This window comes from Lonchura striata, chromosome 7 (genome assembly GCF_050655825.1).
Source record: "Lonchura striata isolate lonStrDom1 chromosome 7, ASM5065582v1, whole genome shotgun sequence".
Taxonomy (NCBI): domain Eukaryota; kingdom Metazoa; phylum Chordata; class Aves; order Passeriformes; family Estrildidae; genus Lonchura; species Lonchura striata.
This window is the reverse complement of record NC_140709.1, coordinates 27433246-27455608: the sequence shown is the minus strand read 5'-3', so window position 1 is coordinate 27455608 and position 22363 is coordinate 27433246. Positions and strand designations below refer to the sequence as shown.

The window sequence follows — 22363 nt, the reverse complement described above, 5'->3', positions numbered from 1 at the left end:
TGCTAAATTCTTTTAAAGCAAGGCTTGATTCTCTGAAATTGTCCAGATGACTGAAATTATTTTATTTTGTACCACTCTAAAATGCTAAAAAGTTTGGTAAACTTCTTCCTGTCTGGGACTGATTTAGTCACATCTCTGCAAATGCTGATGCATTAATCAGTGTTGGCCCCTAATTTTGGAAGATGATAAAAGGTGCCATTGTTAACATGTGGCTGAAAGGAGCATTTTTCTCTGTCCTCCCATTGATAAAATCCTGCTGCCTCCCTGCACAAGCACTTTTATGGTAAGCTGTTCTGTCTTTCTAAACAAACACCACTACTGATAGTGGTAAGTAACAGCAATGCTATATATATATATAATAATAGAAATTATTTTAAATAAGACTGCTAAGTCAGTTCAGGAGTTAGGCTGTTACAACTGTGGACATGCACAGATAAAAATGATTGTGCATGAGCATGCACTGAGATTTTCCCCGGAGAAAACAGGAGTTGTAACAGTTACTTCATCTCTGCACATAACCGATATCTGTTGTCTTGTACAGACTGAAATTTGAAGCACTGAGGTTAATTGTATACCCATTCATTTACCTTGAATGCTTATTATAAATTACATGAGGTCTTATCAGTTAATACAGGAAAGAATTTATTAACAATGAAAATTTTGGGATGTGTGTGCTCTGCTGTGAGTGACACTTGGGTACATCCCAGCCTAGCAGAATACACAAACACAAATATATGTCTGGTGCCTTTGTGCAATACAGAAGCAAAGGCAGGTGTCTCAAGACTGCAATCCATAAGAGACAGCCTCTTTAAATTACCTTCAAAGTTACTTCATAATCTTTTAAAATCTTATATTGAAATCTCATTTCATTTTTGTAAGGATGGTAGATTAAATAAAAAAAGTTTACTTGTAATGATCATAACCTGATGAGAATTTAGACACATTTGAGTACTGCAGATGGAGAACCTAAGTCCAAAGCTGGCTTTCTGTTGGTGTTGTTGATCTCTTAACTCTGTTCAGAGGCAGGGTGACTGTTTTTAAATGGAATAAAGTAACATGAAGTCATTAAGCCAGTAAGGCAAGATCATAGAACACCTGTGTATCAGACAGGCACTGCCTCTTCCAGTGCCAGACATACTGTTCCTGCCTAACTTCATTCTATAGGTATTAGCATTTTAATTCACTCCTCCTGCTGACAAAAGAACGCACTTGCACCGGATTAGGTGTTCCACATCACCGTGGAAACCATGTCAGACTGATTCAGGCAGTCGTTTTGAATATAGTGTAGTGTGGGATATAAGGTAGTGATGGCTTTGTCGTTTCCTGTCATTAGGCCTTGATTATATGTTTCCAAGTGACCCAAGAAGTGCCAAGTTCTACCTGAGCAAATGACCAGAAAAGCAACTGGTAATAAAAAAGAGAAACATAAATTATCTGGTTTTAATTCATGTGTATAAACACCTTATGTACTTGGAAAGGAACGGAATGCCATTACTTCAAGGTTCAGAACAGATTTTCTGTTTCAGTAGGCTCTCAAAAGAGCGCTTTCAGTCATGATTGCTAGTTTCTTTTGTTAAACTTGGCACTCCAGAGCCGAGTTGTTTCTAAAGAAAGCACTGCTGCAAGACATAAAAACCAGTCAAGAGACAGAGCAGTGCTGAAGGGCAGGACAAGGCTCTTCTCCCACACCAGAGTTTATGCTCTGAGCAATACTCCCTAGCCTGGGTGTCAAAGCTGTTGCATCCCTTACAGAGCATGTCCTTAGCTCTTCCTTCCCATTCCCCATCATGGGAAATACATTACAGTTTTGTGGTGGAGGTTTAAAGCAATTCATGTCCTGCTTGACAGCTGAAGTATAAATGTTTTCACAGCAGAAATTGTCCACTGCTATGATCTGTGTCATTACTGCAAGCAACAGCTTCTGAGCATTCTTGTATGAACATGGCACCACACGTGGAGCTGCATGTTTGACATGGTTGAGCAGTTCTTTTAATGGCTTCAATCTGTGACAAGGAACAGACCTAAAAGTTGGAAACAAAGTTATCTGCTCTTGTTGCTCTCAGGAATCGCCACTTGGAGATTGTTGCTCCCAGAAATTCCTACATTCAGAGCTCAGATATTAGATCTATCCCCACTATAGAGTCTGACTCAAAGTAAAACAGGAGATCTTAATGTACAGCTTTAATGCAAACTTGGGCAACTACAAAAATGTAAAACTTCATCTCTCCTTCAAATAACACCAGAATCTTTGCTTATTCAGTGATACTAACTTAAGATAATCCCTTGTAAAAACTACTGTCTCAGAATGTGTATCTTTGACACCTGTATCATTTGCAGGAAGATATCAGGTTTGGGAAGATACATTTTGGTGAGATTGAGAAAGAGTCAAGGGTATACAGGAATTTCTCTGAAGTTGTGAAGTAATGCATATTGGGATCACATCATATGTAATATCCCCTCTACTGTGGTAAAATCTTTCTCATCTTAATCAAGTCAGTCTTGTGAAACCAACAGTGTGAATGAGACAAATAGTTTCATCCTGCATATTAAAAAAAAAATTACAGATGTATTTCTGATCCTTTGTAATCAAGTCAAACCCTTTCTCCTTAGGCATTTAACTTGACACTTTACCTAGACCCTGTGTAGCTACTGGAGAGGAACATGTTCTAAGTATATAAAATTCTAAGCACAAACACAAAAGGCAGGTTTTTAATGTTTAATTTATGGTGGTTTTTTATGTTTAATTGTTTAACAAGAAAAATATTTTGACATCAATTTTTTCATTTGAATGTTTCCACAGCAAGCACATTTAAAAAAAAAAATGAAACCTGAAATAATTTGTCATTCTTTATATTTCATATGGCTAAGAATAAGTAATTATTTCCAGGTGTTGACTTGCGATCAATTTCAATTTTAAATGCCTCAGTCACCAAATTTTTAGAGTAATTCAAGGTTTGGGGTAGGCCGAGTTTAAACTTCTGATTTCAGATATTGTCTTTATGTAACTGTCAACTCATCTTTCAGTCCTGGGCAGTCTGCATCACCCAACTCCTACAAATACACTGTTTGAAGTGGCTGCTTTGAATGCTTAAGATGGTCAATGTTTATTTTTCTAATACCTATTAACACAACTTCATCTGTTTTATTGTGGCAGGATCTCCAACAGACAAATATTCACAAAATGTCAGTTATTCTAATTCTTTGTGTGATTTCAGTCATGGATTTCTTAGTGTGCCTACTTGTAATCTCTTACCGTTTATCTGAAAGTTATTCCTTTAATGCTTTCACCATTCATTCATCACTTTGTTGCCTGCTTCACATCATGGTGCACAGTAGTTACAAAGCACTAAGTAACTTATTTTTTAACACAGTAACTTCCAGATTTTTATTATTCTCAAATTAAGAAAATACATTTTTAACTGCTTGTATTCTCCCTTTATAGCATTCAGAACAACAGTTTTAGAGAAGTTACTAAATAACAAATTGAAGAAACTCTTTCAAAGTGAAATAAAGGCTTCATTTTAAAGCTGGCAGCTTGAAGATAAAATTTACACTTGAGTGTTGAGGGAGCCTGAGAATACCAAGCTGACACCTCCCTTTTGTGAATGGAGACCCAAGGAAGGGCAGGAGACATCAGCACAGTTTCTCTGTACCAGTATCTTGAGAAGCTGCTGGCAGTTAAAGTGATGGCTGTGCAGGCACAATGCTGGAACACAGCTTTGTTGAGCCCTGCAGGCTCTCTGAACCTCTCAATTTAGTCCTAACACACAAAGAATATGCTCTGTTCACCTCTGCAATTCAGACTGGGCCCTTGACATTACCAGTCCAATAAAGCCAAGAGGTTACCCCAGCCTAATGGGCAGAGTCTGTCTCAGCAGTATGCACAAGCAATCCTTGTTCCTTTCTGAACAACAATTTTGGGAGACCTATTTGTGATCCCAAATTTAAATTCTACCCTCAGAACATACAATGATGCCTGTCAGAATCGCTTGGCTGGTTCCATTCATGCTTATTCATTGAGGTGGCCGGGTGCCCATTCACATGGTACCAGACTATTTTCACTGTGTTGAACTGCCAAGAAGAACAGGTTTAGGAGAATAATCTGCACACTGTTCAAGCTCCTGCTCTTCTGAAGAAAGCTTTTTTCCAGCACTTTTTTAACACTGCACATTTATTTTGTCTAAGAGTTTTTGATAAGTTACAATTCTCAAAACACATTGCTAAAAGTAACAGACTGACCCAAGTCAGATAAATGCTGCATTCCCCAAACAGCACAAGTAATAACATCAGAGATGATTCAAAGAGACAATGCCTAGCCTATCCTTTTTGTCAGATCCTCACCTTTATTTCACAGGGCTTTTGTAAGCACCACAATCTGCTGAAAAAGTAACCTACAGTGCCTAAACAAAGGCTCCATCCCAAAAGGTGCTCTGCAAACCCTCTTCATATGGTAACAAAACAGCCTCAACAGGTTCTGTGTCTACTCCACAACTGAACTTCACTGCAGATAAAAGGATTGTATCTGAATGGATTTGTGGGCACATTAGTGCCAAGTGTTTGTTGGCATTGCAGGAACAGCAATGCTGTCTGACTGCACTGGGGCAGTGACAAAGATATTCCCCCCAGTAACACATTACTAAGCTAGGAAAAAGGTAAATCATTAACATTGCACTCAAGCTGCTGCACAAACTTCTAAATGTAATCTGGCATGGTTAGTTTTTGCTTTTTTTTCCCCATGCCCACTCTGTCTCACCAAAAGGGGGAGAAGAAACTCCCTACACTAATTGCCAGAAGAAAGAAGAAGAAACCATGACCATTACAGCTACCACAAATGGCTTGCTTAGACCTCCTCAGAAAACACTATGGCTTTCCTAAAATTTAATGAGGTTGCATTCACAAAGACTTCCAAGCACACATGCTGTCAGCCCACATACCAAAACTTTTGTTCAGAAAAATTTAAGTAGAACATTCCAAAAAAGTACAGTTGTAAGTGGAGGCACTGCAAATTTCTTACTGTAGAAAAGAGGCCATCTCCAGATCAAGCAGATTGTGACCTCACTCCACATGAAAAACTAGGAAGAAAATCTACAAGAGGAACTTTGTTATAGATGAATGTTTATTGAGTTTCTATTGGTCTCACAGAAAGTGTATGTAAGTACAGATGGACAGTCTCCATGCTAACAATTTTCTACTTGCAAGGGACCTTGCTGAATTGCAGTGTGTTACTTTATCCATAATCATTCCTATAAGCCTTTTCTTGGATGCGTAACACCATTCTCCGAGCATAAAAATCCCTGTATTCCTCAGGTAGTTCTTCAAGTGTTTTCAAGGCTCTGTCCAAGATCTGTATAGCTCTAGAGGCTGCCATGGGATCTTTATTTCCATAAGTGTCAGTCTTATCATAGGACTCAGCAGGAAGGTGCTTCCAAAAGACATTCAGTGCCACTCCAAATTCCTCAGAAATTACATTATGGAACCACAAAGCTGTAGAAAGAACAGTGTCTAAAATAAAAATTACTGTCCAAAACTTCCATGTGACTCCAAGCAAGTATCAGAATTGCTCAAACTAAATCTAGTTGAGGAAAATCCTCAACTACTGTATTTTTGTTTATTTATAAATATCCATATGAATGCATTGCATTATACCAAATTTAAGAAACTTTTCAAGACATTTATGCTGATCCATAACTTCTCATAAAAGTAACAATTGCTGAAGTGTAGAGGTACTCAAATGTAAGCAAATGATAAGCATGTGTTGGGTGAAAGAAAAACACCTTCCCTTGCTCTCCTCCACTCTAAATGCAGGTATCTATTTTCACTTAGTCCCTAACCTTGCACACACTGTCCAGGCATTAATGTAAACCACCAGCATCAGCCAAGTCACTCAGCCAAAGTCACTAATCTTCTCATAATGAAGGCATGAGGCTTTTCAGCTGAATCATCATGACTGTAGTAAGGAACCCAAGACATCTTTGTTTCATTGAGTATATTTAAAGAATCAGTTTAATATGGTATATTTAGGATATTTGAATTTTAAGCTAAAAGTCTGAATGCTGTATTCATTTTATCTTATTTGCCTGTAGGTGCTGAAGACATAGAAAGGTTTATTCTGAGAAATTAACACGAAGTTTCTTTCAGGTTAGGAAGAGGGGCTGCTTCTACCTTCTTCATAATAACCACACACATTCCTCAGAAAACATTTTTTTTTTTCAGCAATATGCACTGCAGGGTGCTGACAAAGCACCATACTCTGGACTCAAAAATCCCTGTACTCCCCAGTCATTCTTAAGAGAGCTAAGTGTGTCTCAAGTTTAACTCTGTTCACCCACTGGAAAAGACAAACAAGTACCTGGACTTCATAAACAGAAAACAGGAAAGCTGACATCAGCAGCAGTGTGACATACAACTATCTAACTGTGACCAAAAGTTTATTTAAGAAGAACCATAAAGGCAAGTTCAAAATTAGGTAACAAGTCCAAGGCTAAGAAATAATTATAAAATTACTTCCTAAAAACCTATTGCCTTCTTGTTTACTGACCTGTTTATATTGTCCAGATAACATAAAAGTGACAGGATAAGTCGTATCTGCTGCAAGCTCACGAGTTAAAATAAAATCAGTAAAAAGGAGTAGTTCAATAGGAGTAATGCAAATGCCTTTCCCTGACTGTCATGTCAGTCCAGTAAGCAGCTTTCTGCTTGTGCAGAAAAATTATTAGGACTTATGTTTCCATTCCCCAAAGATGATTATTAATCTTTTGAAGGTCCAATAACTGTACCATCCATAATTCTCATCAGACCATGTGCCTCATAGTGCTTCAGTGCCAGAGCTACAGAAGAACAGAAATGGTATTTCACTCACATTCTGTCACTAAAAAATTCAGGTCACTGAAGCCATTTCAGATTTCAGAAGGTAAGTTTATAGTATTAATCTATTAAGACACAAAATCAGGAGCATAGAGTGTACACTTGAGGGAAAGCAAGATTTGTAGGTAGATATAATAATACTGTTTCTCAGGTTAATTGTACAATTGGAAGAAGTAAACTAGTTTTGCCAACATCTTTCAATGCTCCTACTTAGAGAAATGCTTTAGTAATCTCTTACCTTCTCCAGAAAACAAATTAGAAACAAGACTGTTTAATACCATGCCATGGTCAGGAATTATTTACTACTTACCTGGAATAAATAACACATCTCCTGCTTCCAAAACACATTGATAGCGCTTGGCTTTCATGAAAAGGGGATATTTCTCCATGTCTGGGTTATCCACATCCAGTACCTCTGATTTGGTACCTAGGAAAATTTCAGTGAATAAACATTTCCACTCTTCCAATAGTAATAAAGCATTAATCATATTGCTGAAGATGGCAGTTCTTGAGTCAAATTTAGTACTGGTTTATTTCTCAAAAACCTGATGGCACCCCTCATTTACCGAAGAGATGTTCTCCTGTTGTCTGTATTTGTTCTGTAACTGCAACCTCATTAACAGTAAAAACCACTTTTCCTGATATCTAAAAAGCCATTCTGAACCCAGACAGAACATTTTACTCCCTCAGTTAGGTGTTAAAAATAATCAGGCAAAGCTGCTGTTTTCCTTAGCTTTGACTAAAGCACACAGAATCAGAGTTAAAGGAACAAATTACTTCTTTTATACCAAGTCATCTGTTAGTGATTATTTTCTACAGTGCAACACTTGTGAGCTGAAAAGTTAAGATCACTAAACTCCAATCTAGATACCTGTGACATGCATACCTGATAAATATAAATATGGTGCATCTCGAGGACTGTACAAAACAACTCGTTTTCTCCCTATGACTTGGATCAAGAAGTTGTCCATTACCTGGGATGAGCGTAATAATAGAGAAGTCAGCCAAAAGTTGATTGAATAAATATATAGACTTCAACTGATCCAATTACTAGCTTAAAAAAAGAGTATTAATAAAACCTTCACATGTTAAGAATTATCTTATAAATAAATTTATTCAGAACTCACTGCAGTGTTAGAAGACAACCTTATTTGGAATCTATTGCATTGCAGCCAGAAACCACTACAGTCATTGCACAGTTGGCTGTGTATCATACAATTAGAATTTGTCCTAATCTGACCATTACAGTGAAAAAAAAAAGAAAAAACCTAAAGCAATGTTGAAGACAAAAATGTTTAAAGTTACTGTCTTTCAGATTTTCAACTGAAACTCAAAACGGTTTAAAAAAGGAAAACAAAATAAAACATCCTTTAACCTTACGAATCAGGAATTAGACATAAACCCAGTTAAGATATTATGCCTAAGCAATGCAATGTTTAAAACTCACCATACAACTGATTGTAGTTCATTTTACTATTTCAAAATATGTGACATTTGTTATTATTATCTAATCTTTGACAGAGATTTGCACTTTATTCTCTCAACTCTGTAATGCCATCTGCAAAATTTTATGCTAAATCCATGTATTACCTACATCATAATGTGTCCACAACTGTAATCCAGCTGAGCTGATGCGGAAGACACTAGAGAAAAACTGTTCCTTCTCAAAATACTCTGGAATATTAATATCTTCTGCTAAAATAGGAAACTGCTTCCTGATATCTGCAGTATCCTGAAACAGAAAGGGCATAACTCTTAGAGAACCCTCTATGCACATTTAAATGGGGAAGCACTTCACAATCATTTCCAATCATATGAAAAGGGCTTAGAACTTCAACATGGGCAAACACCTGAAATCAGAAATGCTTTTCAGCATTGACTTGCCAAATGCCATTAATAAGAACAGCCAGAGAGCTGCTCTTAACCATGGCTGCTAGGAATCACACGGCACGAGCAATAGATCAGCATAAATCCTTTTATATTAATTTACAACAAAAGCTAAAAAAAAGGGAGTTTAGCAATGTACTCTTCAATGATCAGCTCAGCTCCCAAGCAACAGCAACTATTTTAGACACACTGAAGTACTCTGACCTAAATTCAGTCAGATTCACAAACCATGTGACCCTAAGTAAGTTTTATGACAACAGGCTTTAAAAAATATTTCTAAACTGCAACTTTACAATATTAGAACTGTAATCTCCAGTAACTTACCTTCCTAACATCTTCACCCACTGATCGCAAATAATATTTTTCATCCTGAAGAGAACACAGAAAGAGAATTTTGGGTTTTTTTAATAAGAATTACCAAAACACTTAAACAAAGAACTTGTATTTTCTCATTTATCTAATGCAGAATTTCATTAAAATATGGTACAAATAAAGGGCATCTACAAATTCAGCTACTTTGTTATACTGTCATTTACTGATCCCTGCAGCTCATCATGAGAAAAAGGAAAAGTTAACTGACAGACAAAGAGTAAAGTGTGGGGAGACTGGTCAACTGCTTCAGCATTGCTGTTACTGAACAGAGTCAAAGCAAATGCAGATTATAATTTAAGTCCTTCAGTATATTGATGCAGAAAACTATTTTTATTGCCTTCAAAATTTGCTTCCCAATCACAATTACCTGAAAAATTCCTAGCCTGAACACAGATATGTAGAGATAACCACGCATTTGCTACTCACAAATTATGTTACAATATATCTGGATTTGTATTCTGATAGTCATCAAATTCTAAAATACCTTCATGACATTTTCTTACAAAACACACAAATGATATGGTTGTTATTCTAAAGCAAGGTTTGATTTATAAATTTCATATTGAAATTTTTGCTCACGTAAGCAGTTTTTGTTAAGAGACATAGGATGACTGAAGATAACCACCCTGTACACATACAAATAAACTTTTGAGAATAACTACTTCTCACGTTTTTCCTTTGGCATCAACCCACAAGAAAGTTAAATCAAAGATCAAGTTTTTCACTGAAGTAAGACTTTAAATTACAAATCATCACTTTTCTCTCCACATACCATTAAAATAACCAGCAGAAGAAACTGTGGAACTAAGAAAATTACCTCAGTAAGAAAGTACTCCTTGTGCTTGACTTCAGCTGCTCTTCGTACAAATGCATCAAAAGGCAGAGTTCTGAAATATAAATATTTGAATTTATACCATGAATCAGTGTAACAACACATGGTCTAAACCCTAGATCTATAATAAGCTCCCTTAATATCAAATACAATGGAAGATGCAATAGGCTGATCTCTTACTTTTTTAAATTAACATGATGACTAATCAGTATTTGCAGATGTTTGAAGAGTTCTCCCAAGACAGAAATCCTACACTTGGAAACTTCTCTGCTTTAGTGAATTGTTCCAATATATATCCAAAGATAATCCTGTAGCAGCTGAGGCTGGAAGCACCTCTGGACCTCCTCCAGTCCAAGCCCCTTGCCAAGAGCAGGGTTCACTACAGCAGCTTGCACAGGACAGCATCCAGTTCAGTTTTGGAGATCTCCGAGGATGGAGACTCCATAATCTCTAGGCAACCTGTTCCATTTGTTCTGTTGTTTGACTAACCTCACTGTAAAACAGTGTGTGTCTGTGTGTGCTAAAAGGGTTAACAGAATTTTCTGTATTTCACCTTGTGCCCATTGTCTCTTGTCCTGTCACCATGGACCACAGAGAATCTGGCTCCATCAACTGTTCATACAATTTGTTAAGATCCCCTCTTGAGCTTATGAGTTCTGAATGGTCTGAGTCACAGAACAATACATTTTTCACAGTCAAATTAAGACTCAAATTGTGACAATACTTGCTTAACTGTTTAAGTGTGTCATTTTTAGACTGGTTTACTGTACATTTTTATAAATTTGCAGAAAAGCTCAGCATCAAGAAAACTCCAACAAGGAAGATGCACATGTTCATATCTATGCATTTTCTGCTATGAATTTGTGCAGGAGCACAGATACTACCTTCATTTGTACATCTATAATTTTTTTTCAGCTATATGGATTTTTAAAAAAAATATAGCTTTCTCAGCTCCTCAAAATACAGGAATCTCAATATTTCAAATGTTTCTTTTCAGTTTTCCTTAAATTTACTAAACACAACTTCAGAAGATTCAGGAAGAGTCACTGGGCATTAGAGCCGGTCTCTCTGAAGTCAGTAAGAGTGATATAGATTTATCTACATAATGGGAGCTTTTCATACAGATTACAGATTCTGGTATCAGTTGATAGCTGCATGGCAAGCCAAGCATAATCAGCAATAGGACATGTATTCATTATTATTAATTCAATGTTACATTTGTGCAGCTCACCATCTCACTGGACAATGAACTATTGCATGTAAATATCACATTTCAGAGCAACCACCAAGAACCCAGAGTTAAGAAGAAACCATTCTCAAGCAAAATTTTTCTTGATCCTGGTATCTTTTTTAGTAGAATGTGAACCTGCATCTGACAGTACTTAAACCAATTCTCTAAACAATTTATGCTTGTTTGGAATAGGCAAATACAAAATCCACTGAAGTCATTGGGAAACCAAACAAAACCCAGTACTCTGACTTCAAGCCAAACTGTTCTATCATGTCCACTTATGTTTGCTGCTGAAGAAAGTGAGAGCACAGCTCTACTACAGCTTAAACTGATGCACTCTGGTGCTACCGCAGCTCTGCCCTTGCTATCTACCCTAATCACCCCATCTCCCCCCATACAGTAGCACTGGCACTCATCTGACCTCTCCATGAACCTGCTTACAAAGCTAGAAAAGCAGAAAACCATTCAGATTTCTGCAGCACGTCACAACCTGGCTGGATGAGTTCCAGAACCAACACAAAGACAGGGGTAGGAGCATGCAACTTACAACAGAACTGCAGTACTACTGATGTTCATCAGTTTAAACTAATGGAACTGCATGTTAAGTCCTCAGAGTTTCTATTCTTTTGTTTCTACTTATTGTCCCTTCAGATTAGAATGAGAGGCTTGCTGTGGAAAAGGTCAAAGCTTCCTGGATTTTAAGAGAAGCATGTGAAAGTCCTGACACCTGCTATCATGAAACACCATCAGAGCATCCAGAGAGTCTATTTGGCTGTCTACAAACCTGCTCAAACTAAGACTCCAGAACAACTGTATCTCACAGCAAGAGATACTAAAAAAAACCCCAAAACAGAGCAGGGAAAATGAAGTATGGAGATAAGACAAAGTTATTCAAGTACACTCTCATTTCAACAGTTCACTATGCAGGGAGCAGAATGCATCATGATTGTAATTTGTGTTTATCCCCTGAACAACAGGCTCCACTCAGAGATTTGTGGCTTATTTACACATACAGCATGCACTCCCCCCTGCTTAGAAGCTTAACAGACTGAACACATCCTATTCCTACCTGGGGAAACAAAGGACTGCTAAACTAAAGGCATTGACCCTTGAAGGAGGTAAATTTACACAATGACTGAGATTAGATGAACTCTGAAGAAATGTTCTGGTAGTTACATAAGAGAAGCTCCGGAGGAGATCAAGAGTTTTTGTGGTCCACATCAAGATTAAAGAGCTGGTGAAATGTGTGGTATCCAGTGGTTTGAACATTCTGAAAGCTGCACATGCTAACTTTGAAAGCAGCTTGTTTTTAACTAGTTACATCCTTTCTGGAGTGGAATACCTTGGTTGGCACACACACACCATTCAAAGGAGATCAGACACACCGTGAATCAGAAATTGTCACTATTCAGTAACACTGAGAATGCACCATGTAACTACAACAAAATACCGGGTCATCAAGTGTAGATATCAAGGGTGTTTTGGTTTGTTTTCAATAAACAGCTGCAAGTACCAAGCTCACATTTCCTGCAAGAGTGCTCTGACAAAATACCTTTACAACATCTTTTCATGACATCATTTTTAAGGTGCTGTTTGGCCCCTCATCTCACCGTTGTTGTATTTATTCAGGGTGTAGAATTAATAGAAGAGGGAGAAATCTAGGACAACCCTTTGATACATAATGTCATGTTTTCACAAACTATCTTCCTATTCCCACTCTCAGCTTCAAACAGATGCACTGTATGTCTGTAAAGTCACAAGCACATGCCTTTAAAATACAAGAGGCCTTGGCGTGAAGTACCTATACACAAAGTTCTTACTGAGGAAATCCATCTGTGGCACTGCAGACACATGAATCTTTACTTCTTTAGATCCTTCAGCTTGGCTCAAGTAATCTATTGTCCATTTGGTGGTGCATGTGCCCAGTTCCAGTCCTGTCAGCACTACTGGCTTTCTCTAAGAAACAACAACAAAAAAAATTCAGTGGTGAATGATCACAGCATCCAAAAGAAAAAAAAAAATTTTTTTTCAAATTACATCCAAGCAAACAAGTCAGTTGAATACCAGGACCCACTACACAAGGTCACAACTAATCTGTTCATAAGCAGTGTGAATCAAATTCAGAACGTTGAAACAAAATGCAGCAAATTATGGAACTGTTTCTCTATGTGTTCTTTCCTAGTTGGGTAAGGAAGGATATGGAAAGGCAAACACAATTATAGCCCACTCTTTGTGCTGGGGCGATTTAGGAAATCCCAGCAGAAGGAATAAATTTAATCGTTCTAGTCAAGGCTTAACACAAACATGCAAAAGCCCACACAGTTAAGGTGTAGCCTGTGAGCTGTGGTGATGCTCTCATGAGAGAAAGAAGCTCTTTCTATCTGTATCAAGATTCCTTGCTGCTCACAACCACGAACAGGTTTGATCGAGCCCGCACATAAAAAGTAGAGAGACACTTCTGCTTTTAACTGGGACCTCGGAGGGTGGGGGGTAAGGGGCGGGGGGGAAATAAAACAGGATATTACAAAACAACAAAACTAACTTTTTAACCACTGCCAAACGAAATGGATTCTTACAGAGATCACCTGTCGGAACTTGCCAGCAGCTCAGACAGGACCTGCCTACAGAAGCTCCTTGCTCCTAAACTCCCATTCCCGTCAATGGATCAGGGCACCCTTTCGGGAACACACAAACCCAAATCCGGGCTGGCCTGCCCCAGCTGTGCCCGCTGAGGAGGAGTCCTCAGACACCTCCTGCCTTGCCCCGCGTGTCCGTGGAGCCGCAGCCGCTGCGGCGGTCCCGGGCAGAGCGCCCCGTACCCGCGGGTAGATGTCCCGCAGGAAGCGCTCCCGCGTCACCCCCTGCAGCCGCTCCAGGGCCACCGCCCGCCGCTCCCGCCGCTCCCGCCGCTCCATGGCCGCCGCCGCCGCGTCCGCCCCGCCGCTTCCCCCGGAAAGAAGACCCCGCGCAGAAGCGTTCCTGCCTCGCCCTCTGGGCAAGGACCGGGAGCCCTCGGATCACGGAATTGCCAGGGGTGGAAGGGGCCTCTGGAGAGCATCGAGTCCAAGCCCTGCCACGCAGGGTCACCTGCAGCAGGTGACACGGGAACATGACCAGGAGGGGTTTGAATATCTCCAGAGAGGCAGACTCCATGACTTCCCTGGGCAGCCTGTTCCAGTGCTCTGCCACCCTCAACCTAAGAAAGCTCTTTCTCAAGCTGAGGTGGAACTCATTATCTTTTAGTTTATGGCCATTACTGTTCGTTCTGTTATTGAGCACCACTGAGAAGCGTCTGGGACCATCCCCTTGGCACCCGCCTTGGAGGTATTTCTGTGCATTCGTGAGATCCCCTCACAATCTCGTCCAGACTGAACAGGCCCAGCTTCCGCAGTCTCTCCTCATGAAGAGAGATGCTCCAGGCCCGTCACCGTAGCTGTGGCATCCGTTGGGCTCTCCCCAGTAGCTCCTGGTCTCTCTTGTCTGGGAAGCGCCGAGCGGGACACCGTGGCTCGGGGCCGGCGCTCTGCGGCGGTGCGGGCTGGCGAGCGCCGGGGGCGGCCCCAGCCGCGCTTCCGGGGAGCGGGGCCGCGGCCGCGCGGGCGGGCCGGCCATGGCGCTGCGCTGCGCGGCTCCGGGCCGTGTCCGCTGGCTGGCGCGGGCGCTGGCGGGCTCTGCCCGGCTCCTGCCGCCGGCCGCGGCCGCAGCGGGCCCGCCGGGCCCCGCCCGGGCCCGTCCGCCCCAGCTCAGCGCTCGGTTCGCCAGCAGCGCCGGGTCTGGGACCGAGGGCCCTCAGCGGCGTGTCATGGTAGTGAGGATCACCAGCCCCTTCGCCTGGCTCCGCACCCGCTTCTATTACCTGCTCATCCGCCTCTACTTCGACCAGGAATTCAGCATCGAGGAGTTCACGCGGGGAGCCAAGCAGGTGAGCGGGCCTGGCGCCTCGGGACGAGGAGAGCGGCCGGCCTGAGGGGAAAGGTCCCGCTGGCCCTCTGCAGGGCTGCCGATGCTTGCGGTTATTTTCATGGAGTTATAAGAACCAGTGCTGGAGAAAACTTAGAGATAGTCACAGAATCACAGAACAGGTGAGGTGGGAATGGGCCACAGAGGGTCATCTGCTCCATCCTGCTCTAGCAAGGTCGTCCTAGAGTACATGGCACTGGATGATGTCCAGACGTGTCTGAGATATTTGCAGTGAGGGATACTCCACAACCTTTGGGCAGTCTGTTCCAGTGCTTGGTCACACTCACAGTAAAGAAGTCCTTTCTTGTGTTCAGGTGGAACTTCCTGTGCATCAGTTTCTGCCCTTGCAGAAACTCTTGTCCTGTTGCTTGGCACCACCGAGCAGAATCTGGTCCATACTTGTGGCACTCCCCCTGCTTTAAATATTTATACACATTCATGAGGTCTCTCTCAGACATCTGTTCTTGAGGCTGAAGAACTCCAGTCCCACAAGCTTTTCCTGTAGGAGAGATGCTCCAGTCCCCCAGTCCTTGCTGTTGGACCCACTCCATGAGCTCTGTGTCTGTGTTGTACATTGAGTCCAATGTGTCACCAAACACCACTTTGTCAAACAGTTTCTGGCATCAGTCTTTCCTTAAGCACCTCTAGGGGTGATGACTCCACCACCTTCCTGGCAGCTCATTTCAATGTTTGACAGCCTTTTCCTTGAAGAAATCTTGATGTCCAGCCTGATTTTATTATGTGTGGACATCATAGCACAAAGTGCTCCCGTGTGTAAAATATATGGAGTTCCCCCCTGTTGGCTCCAAGCACCACATTTCAAGGCAAATGGCATAAGCAGAGCTATATTTTCCTTCAGGAATTTCTTGTTTTCCCAGATTCCACAATTAAAATGAACTGGTTAAGCCATCCCCCAAAGTAGCGTGAAGGAAGGTGCTTCCAAATGTTACAGAGACTTTAAGGAGAAGTTGTCTCCTCTTAGCAGGTTTTCCTGAAAATGATCAAGCTTAGACATAGAGCTGGTGTATATATATTTATGTCTCCAAATTTATGAATCCAGTAAGCCTTGTCAACAGAATGTGTCAGAGAGATAAGTATCTCAAAGCTAGTTATATGAAAATTATAGTTATCTGTTGGGAAACTTTTTATTATTATGTTTACTTTTTACAAAAAAACAGCTCAAAACATCACATTAGGGGACAGAATGTTAAAATGATTAGGATCAATTCAAGAAAGGAAAAAGCTCACAACCTACAACAAATAATATGATGTATGTGCGGAACCACCTGTTTTACCTTGGCCGGTTTTTCTGAGGTTTTGTTCTGGTGTTTGTTTGTTTTTACTTGGTGTAGAGTCCTAAATACACTGTCCTTCACAACGGCACTAGTTGAATGAGGCATAATTGTATGTTAATATGCCTGCAAAATTGAGGGGAGAAAGGAGAGTTGAGTTTCTTGAAGTCTAGAGACTAAACCAGATTTGTAAAGCAAATTTGTAAATTGCAGCATCAGTTTTGACTGAAACTTTGAAAAGATGAGTTGGAAAAGAGGGCAGGGGAACAAAATATCTGCAGGGAAAGACACGGAATGAATTATCAAAATAAATAAAAGCAACATACAAAATACTACAAAGTTTTTTTTCTTTTGTAAACTATGAATTAATCTTTTGGAAGCTTTGATGTTTTAACTAAGAGATTGAAAAGAAATCATATGTTTTTATCAATCCATGAAATCACTCTTGTAATGCTAGAGAGATTATATTCCAGTGGTGATACCCTCTACAAATACTGAAATCTTAAATCATGAAATATTTGGGTAGCTTGTAATATACTTATGTATTTGTCTGAAAAATAAGCCAACCTAGAGTTTCGTGTTCATGTGTGTTTTTTTTCCTGTTTTATTTTGGTAGGCCTTTTCTGTTGTTTCAAAGCTGCTGTCTCAGCGTAAACTTGACCTGCTGGAAGAACTTGTATCAGCAGAGGTAAATGCTTTCCATCTCCTATTCTAACAGTTAAAAAGTCTGTTAAAAAGTAACATGGATGATTCAGCCTGTCATTATCTACAAGTTGCCAGTTTGGTTTAATTTGGGAAAAACAGCATTATGTGACATAAGGTGGGAAATTTTTTGTCCTACAGCTTTTTTATGTTTAATTTTGCATAAAAATTAATTTGAAGTTACTGTATTCAAAATGAAAAAAAAATATATTTTAGCTGTTGAACATAAGGACCAAAGGCCAGAATGATTGCTGGTGTACCAGGAAGGATGGAAAGGCAGCAGGCTCTGGATGGCAGGTGGAATTGTGTGTCTCTAGGTGTAGGCAGGTGGCTGAAGCTGACTCAGTCTGTGCACTAGAATTCATGTGAAGAAATAAACTGGTTTTGTGCTCATCCCTGCTGCACTGATACATTCCCATCCCCATCAGATCATACAGCTGATTACTGGTTTTGGCTGGAAGGCCTCAGTCTTGTGTCATGGTCTCAGGGATATGACTGACCTGGTTAACCATTAGTGCTATGTTTTCTGTGTTTTTATGAATTTTTAATTGCTGAAGTTGTCTTGGCCTTCCCAGGGCATGGAGGTAGCAGATGCATCAGAGTCAAGTGGAGGAGACACTCCAGGTCTCTGTCTGCCTTGTTTACAGGATGTCAGCATGGCCTGTCCTATTGCCACCCATGCCTTTGCAGCAAAAACTCTGGTGCTGTTCTAGTGCATCCCCTCTGAACAGTCTTGCCTCCTCTCTCTGAACAGAGATAGCAATAAAACGTGAGTTTGTTTCTTGCAGTTGTTCTGAAAGGGCATCTCTGCTTCCTCTTGAAAGAACTTACTCTGGTCACTGTAAATTTTTCAGGCTTACATTGATGAGGAGATTTCGTGTGAGCCAAGGATGTAATAGATGAGGCTGTGATCCCATACTACTTTGTCATTTCTTTGGCCAGTGAATTTTGTACCTGCAAAATGTACTAGAAACCAATGTCTCCTTGTGAAGATTGCCTCTCACTTCCATGTAACCTCTGCATTTGTTACTCAAAAATAGTAGATCAAGTTAGGGTAAAAAATGAGTATTAGTTAAAAATAAGTTCTTTAGTTTCATCCTTTCTTGTGAATTGACTTTCGTATGTGGTATTTGGGGTGCTACTTCAGTGCAGTTTTTGCACCCCACCATTTTCTACTTAACACAGCTGTGTGTTAGATAATATGGATGTGAGTGTCATAAGGACATTAATTACCAAGGGAAGAATTTTCAGTCAGTTCTGACTGGAAAGTGTTTAAACTTTTTCTAAATGGAGTGTGGATCACAAAATGGCAAAGAAACTCATTGGTAACGAATCTGATTTTCAAAGAAATCTGTGAGAGATAGCTAAAAGATTCTGAATCACAAGCTTAAGAATCTGCACATAGAGAGAATTCTGCCATGAGAAGGCAGAGTGTGATTGTGGAGCAAGCTTCACCGGGCTGTTCTGGGCTGACATGCCTTGTGTTGCTGTTGCTATTTTGACAGTACCTTATCTAAACATTTTTAAAGATACTTGGTTTTCATTTGTTTTGAGCAGTAAGGACCTTCTTCAGTGTTGCTGAATTAGGGTTTATGAAGGCCCAAACTTCCCAGTGCTTTTTCACTTCAGCTGTTACGTGTGTTAGATGAATGTTTTAGCAATACAGCTCATTTTATTAACTTCAGTAGAAATAGATTGTTACTTAAATTTCCTAATGAAAAACTAAGTGACAGTTTTTCTGAATTTAGGTACTTCAGGTGCTGAAGGAAAAGCTTTCTTTGCTCCCTGACAGCCACAGGGATGCTTTAGCAGCTGACATTGATGCAATCATGTACACAACAGAAGGAGATGTTCGCATTTACTATGATGATGATGGTACGTTTAGAATTCTAAAACATTTCAGCAATGACCAGTCTTATTTCCTGGGTTTGCTACTGAACACATGTTCTTCATGCAGATCTGGTTTTGAGTACTGTTTCTCATTCCTTGTTTCTCAGTTTGTAATTCATCCATGTAAAATGTCTTTATTTCCTTTTAAACTAGGAACAAACATTATTGTTAATACTTCATGGTACTGTTTTGACTTATTTTTGGGTTTTGCTTATTCATCTTCTTTTGTACAGAATTTTATGTTATTATTCCTCAGCAATGTGAGACCACTCAAAAACAATTATTCTAATATATGCTAAAAGCTGTTTGCTTTGACAATGAAAATGTATCCTGCAAAAAGAATAGTGAAGGCTGGTAATGTAAATTTTGCTGGTTTAGTCTTTCTGTCACGAAATACACTTTCTTCTAGGACTCCTTGAATGGTTTGGGGTTTTTTTTAAGCTAGTGCTGAGCTCAAGCACGTTTTTCTTTTGGTTGGATACCAGCATTGTGTTCTCTGTTCACTGTCAGACACAGTGGAGGTGATATGTGGGTCTAACCCTGGGTCTTCAGTTGAGCATTTCAAGTTGTCACCCTGTAAGCATTTTTCATGGTCTGGGAAATAGGAATTTCTTTTTCTCCTCTTAGATTGCTCCCACGTTTGAACTACTCTGCACACATTTCTTGTATCGTAGTTAGCTTTGGAATTTGTGGGAACCAACTTTTTTATACAGTTTCATTATATACATGTCACATCACACTCATGATAAAATACATATTTTTTTACAGAGAATATTTTTTATTATTGCTAAACAGAATGAGTATGGCATAAAATAGCTTTATCACTCATTATTCTATCCTGTATTCTTTATGGCTGAAGTCAGCTGTCCTTCCAGGTTCTCAGTAGAATATATGCTAGGTAGCAAATAGTATTTGACCAATGAGAAACATGAGATCTAACTTAGCTCTAACTAAGTTTTGATTTATTTCCAACAGGAAGAAAGTTTGTTAGCATCTTGATGTGCTTCTGGTATCTAAATGGTGCTAATCTACCTGACAAAGTACCAGGTGAAGCCAAAGTCTTCCAGATTGTGTTTGGAGATGAAAACACAAAAGAAAAGAAACATCTTTTAACAGCAAACTATGAGTAAGCTTACTTGTCCCTTTCTTTTCCTATGTCCATGAGGTACCTGTGGGGTAGGCAGTTCTGCAAGCACTCTCACTGTGCCACTGCAGAACCCAGTGTTTTTAATTTACTTTGGTTCTAATCTAAGTTAATTGTCATCCAGCTTTCCGGTTTTGGTTTTAGGGCCAAATTTTTTAAATATCCCTAATGTTATGATGTTATTTCCTCGCTTCTGAGTCGGTATTAATGGGAACTCTTCCTCTGTAAGGGAGAGTGGTATTTGGAGCACTGAATGAGGTTTCTGATCTTCAAAGCGCTCATTAGGAAGATGGATTTTCATAGGAATGCTTATAAATAATGTTTGTGTTGGTGTACTGATATCAGAGCAGTGCAGAAAATATCTACACAATTGGCAAAATGTATTGAAAATAAGATTCTCAGAAGCTGGGAGAAGTGAGGATTTTTGTGTGATAAATGTGGTATGATCAAGGATTTCTACACTCACTTTTGAAAATGAAAATATGTAGGCTAGGTGATGAGCAGCTCTGAAACAAAAGTAACACTCATGAGTAGACCAGTACTTTTTTGCTTGGATAGATTGTTGTGGATCCATCCATCAGATGAATTCAGCATCTTCCTTAGAGTTGGAGATTTCTAAGGTTCCATTAACCTTGAGAGCATTCCCTTAAAGCCTAAATATCTTCCCAGTTCCACTTTGCAGGAGTGGATTTGCACATGATTGAAAAGCAGTGATATTATACTGCTCTTGTCCATGACTTGCTGATTATTTGAGAACATGAGAATTCAGCTTGAAGCTCAGACTTATCTTTAGATAGGGGAGACTCAGTACTACGGTGAACTTGATCTTTGATGTAGTTATGAATATATATTACCTTTTAAACTACACTTTGGGAAGGAGGAAAATTTTCAAGTAAAATATGGAGTACATGATTTCCCTTCACTTACCATCCCATTGAATGAAACCCTTTATTTACAGATCAAGATATTCTGTAAAGCTTTCCTTCTGTGAAAACTGAGTGTTTTCTTGATATCAGGGTCTTTACAATTGCTGCTTGATCCTGTCTGTGGGATCTGAAACAAAATACTCTGAAGTCAGTGCATTCTGTTTAGTACTATGGAAATAACTTATCTTCCATTTTGGGCAATAAGTTTGAAGTAAAGTATTTCTTCATGATTCCTTGTCATATTAGTAGCTCCTTAAGGTCAAGTAAATCTTAACAACTCTTCATTTATTATCTTTCCTTTTTCAGGTTCCAAAGGGAGTTTACAGAAGGAGCAAAACCAGACTGGACTATTACACGGATTGAACATCCAAGGCTATTAGAATAAATGCCTTCTTACAACCCTTTTATGTACACTGTAATTGTTTTGATGTATCAAATACCAGGATTTTTGGGGTCTTTTTTTCCCTTCCTGCCCTTTCCTCCAAAAGAGGGATGAATTTTCTATGTATGATTTCCATAAATTCTTTCTGAAGCTTGCACTGTGCTGCAGTGTTACAGCAAAGCCTTTTCTCTGGAACAGGCTGGTAGAAATTTAATTTGTTCCAGTGCTCATCCAAGGCATTTAGACAGCACAGTTTCATTCAGGCAGGTGCAATGGATATGTTTCTTACATTCTGACAGGAAATGGTACTATTTGAAAATAAACAACAGTTAAATGAGTGATGGCCCTTCTGAGTTACTTTCTTGTGTTTCTTTTTTTTCCTTAGGGACTGTACAATATACAGCTGAATAATATGCAAGATGAAATAGAGGTAGATGGACTTCTTAGCTTGTCTAGCCTCAGCAGTTCATTTTGAGGTAATCTTGCTTTTTAATACATTTGAGGTTAAGAAAGAGCTGCTATTAGTATTTGCTACAGGATTGGAGAAAGAAAAAGTTTTTAGGATTGCACTGGGAAAATGGCTCACACAGATATATATGTTTTGGAAAATTAAAAAAAAAAACTCATTCCTTTCAATTCAGTAATGCATAGGCAATTCCAAGTTTAGAGAATTATGGAAGAAAAATCAGTTGAAAACATGAATTTAAATGAAGTCATCTGTTTGAAATATGTATTAAAGAAATGACCAAGTCCTTTCAATTAGATGTTGCAACTGAACAACTTCCTTATTGTCACTTGCTCTCTGGTTTCTGGAACATGAAATCTTGGTATAAGTATCTGGAAGCTTTTCTATGCAGATCAACAGGAGGTCATAACAGGGT

General features: G+C 39.5%; 2 protein-coding genes across 3 annotated transcripts; one reads left to right on the top strand and one right to left on the bottom strand.

The window, feature by feature from the left end:
- Positions 1–2701: 2701 nt before the first annotated feature.
- TYW5 (tRNA-yW synthesizing protein 5) lies at positions 2702–14116 on the bottom strand. The gene is made up of 8 exons (XM_021555343.4): positions 14006–14116; positions 12988–13142; positions 9941–10010; positions 9076–9120; positions 8459–8596; positions 7751–7838; positions 7175–7291; positions 2702–5484 (listed from the first exon to the last, which is right to left on the bottom strand). Exons 1-8 carry the CDS (start codon positions 14099–14101, stop codon positions 5228–5230), a joined length of 966 nt encoding a protein of 321 aa, XP_021411018.3. The 5' UTR covers positions 14102–14116; the 3' UTR covers positions 2702–5227.
- An 86-nt stretch (positions 14117–14202) lies between these two features.
- On the top strand, positions 14203–21820 carry MAIP1 (matrix AAA peptidase interacting protein 1). 2 transcript variants are annotated; one of them, XM_085584603.1, is made up of 6 exons: positions 14203–14510; positions 14952–15108; positions 17055–17126; positions 18889–19015; positions 20006–20156; positions 21407–21820. In XM_085584603.1, exons 1-6 carry the CDS (start codon positions 14296–14298, stop codon positions 21483–21485), a joined length of 801 nt encoding a protein of 266 aa, XP_085440729.1. In that variant the 5' UTR covers positions 14203–14295; the 3' UTR covers positions 21486–21820. The 2 variants fall into 2 exon arrangements, with proteins under 2 accessions (XP_085440729.1, XP_021411066.3); XM_021555391.3 differs by lacking the exon at positions 14203–14510 and having other exon boundaries at positions 14782–15108.
- The last annotated feature ends 543 nt before the right edge of the window (positions 21821–22363 follow it).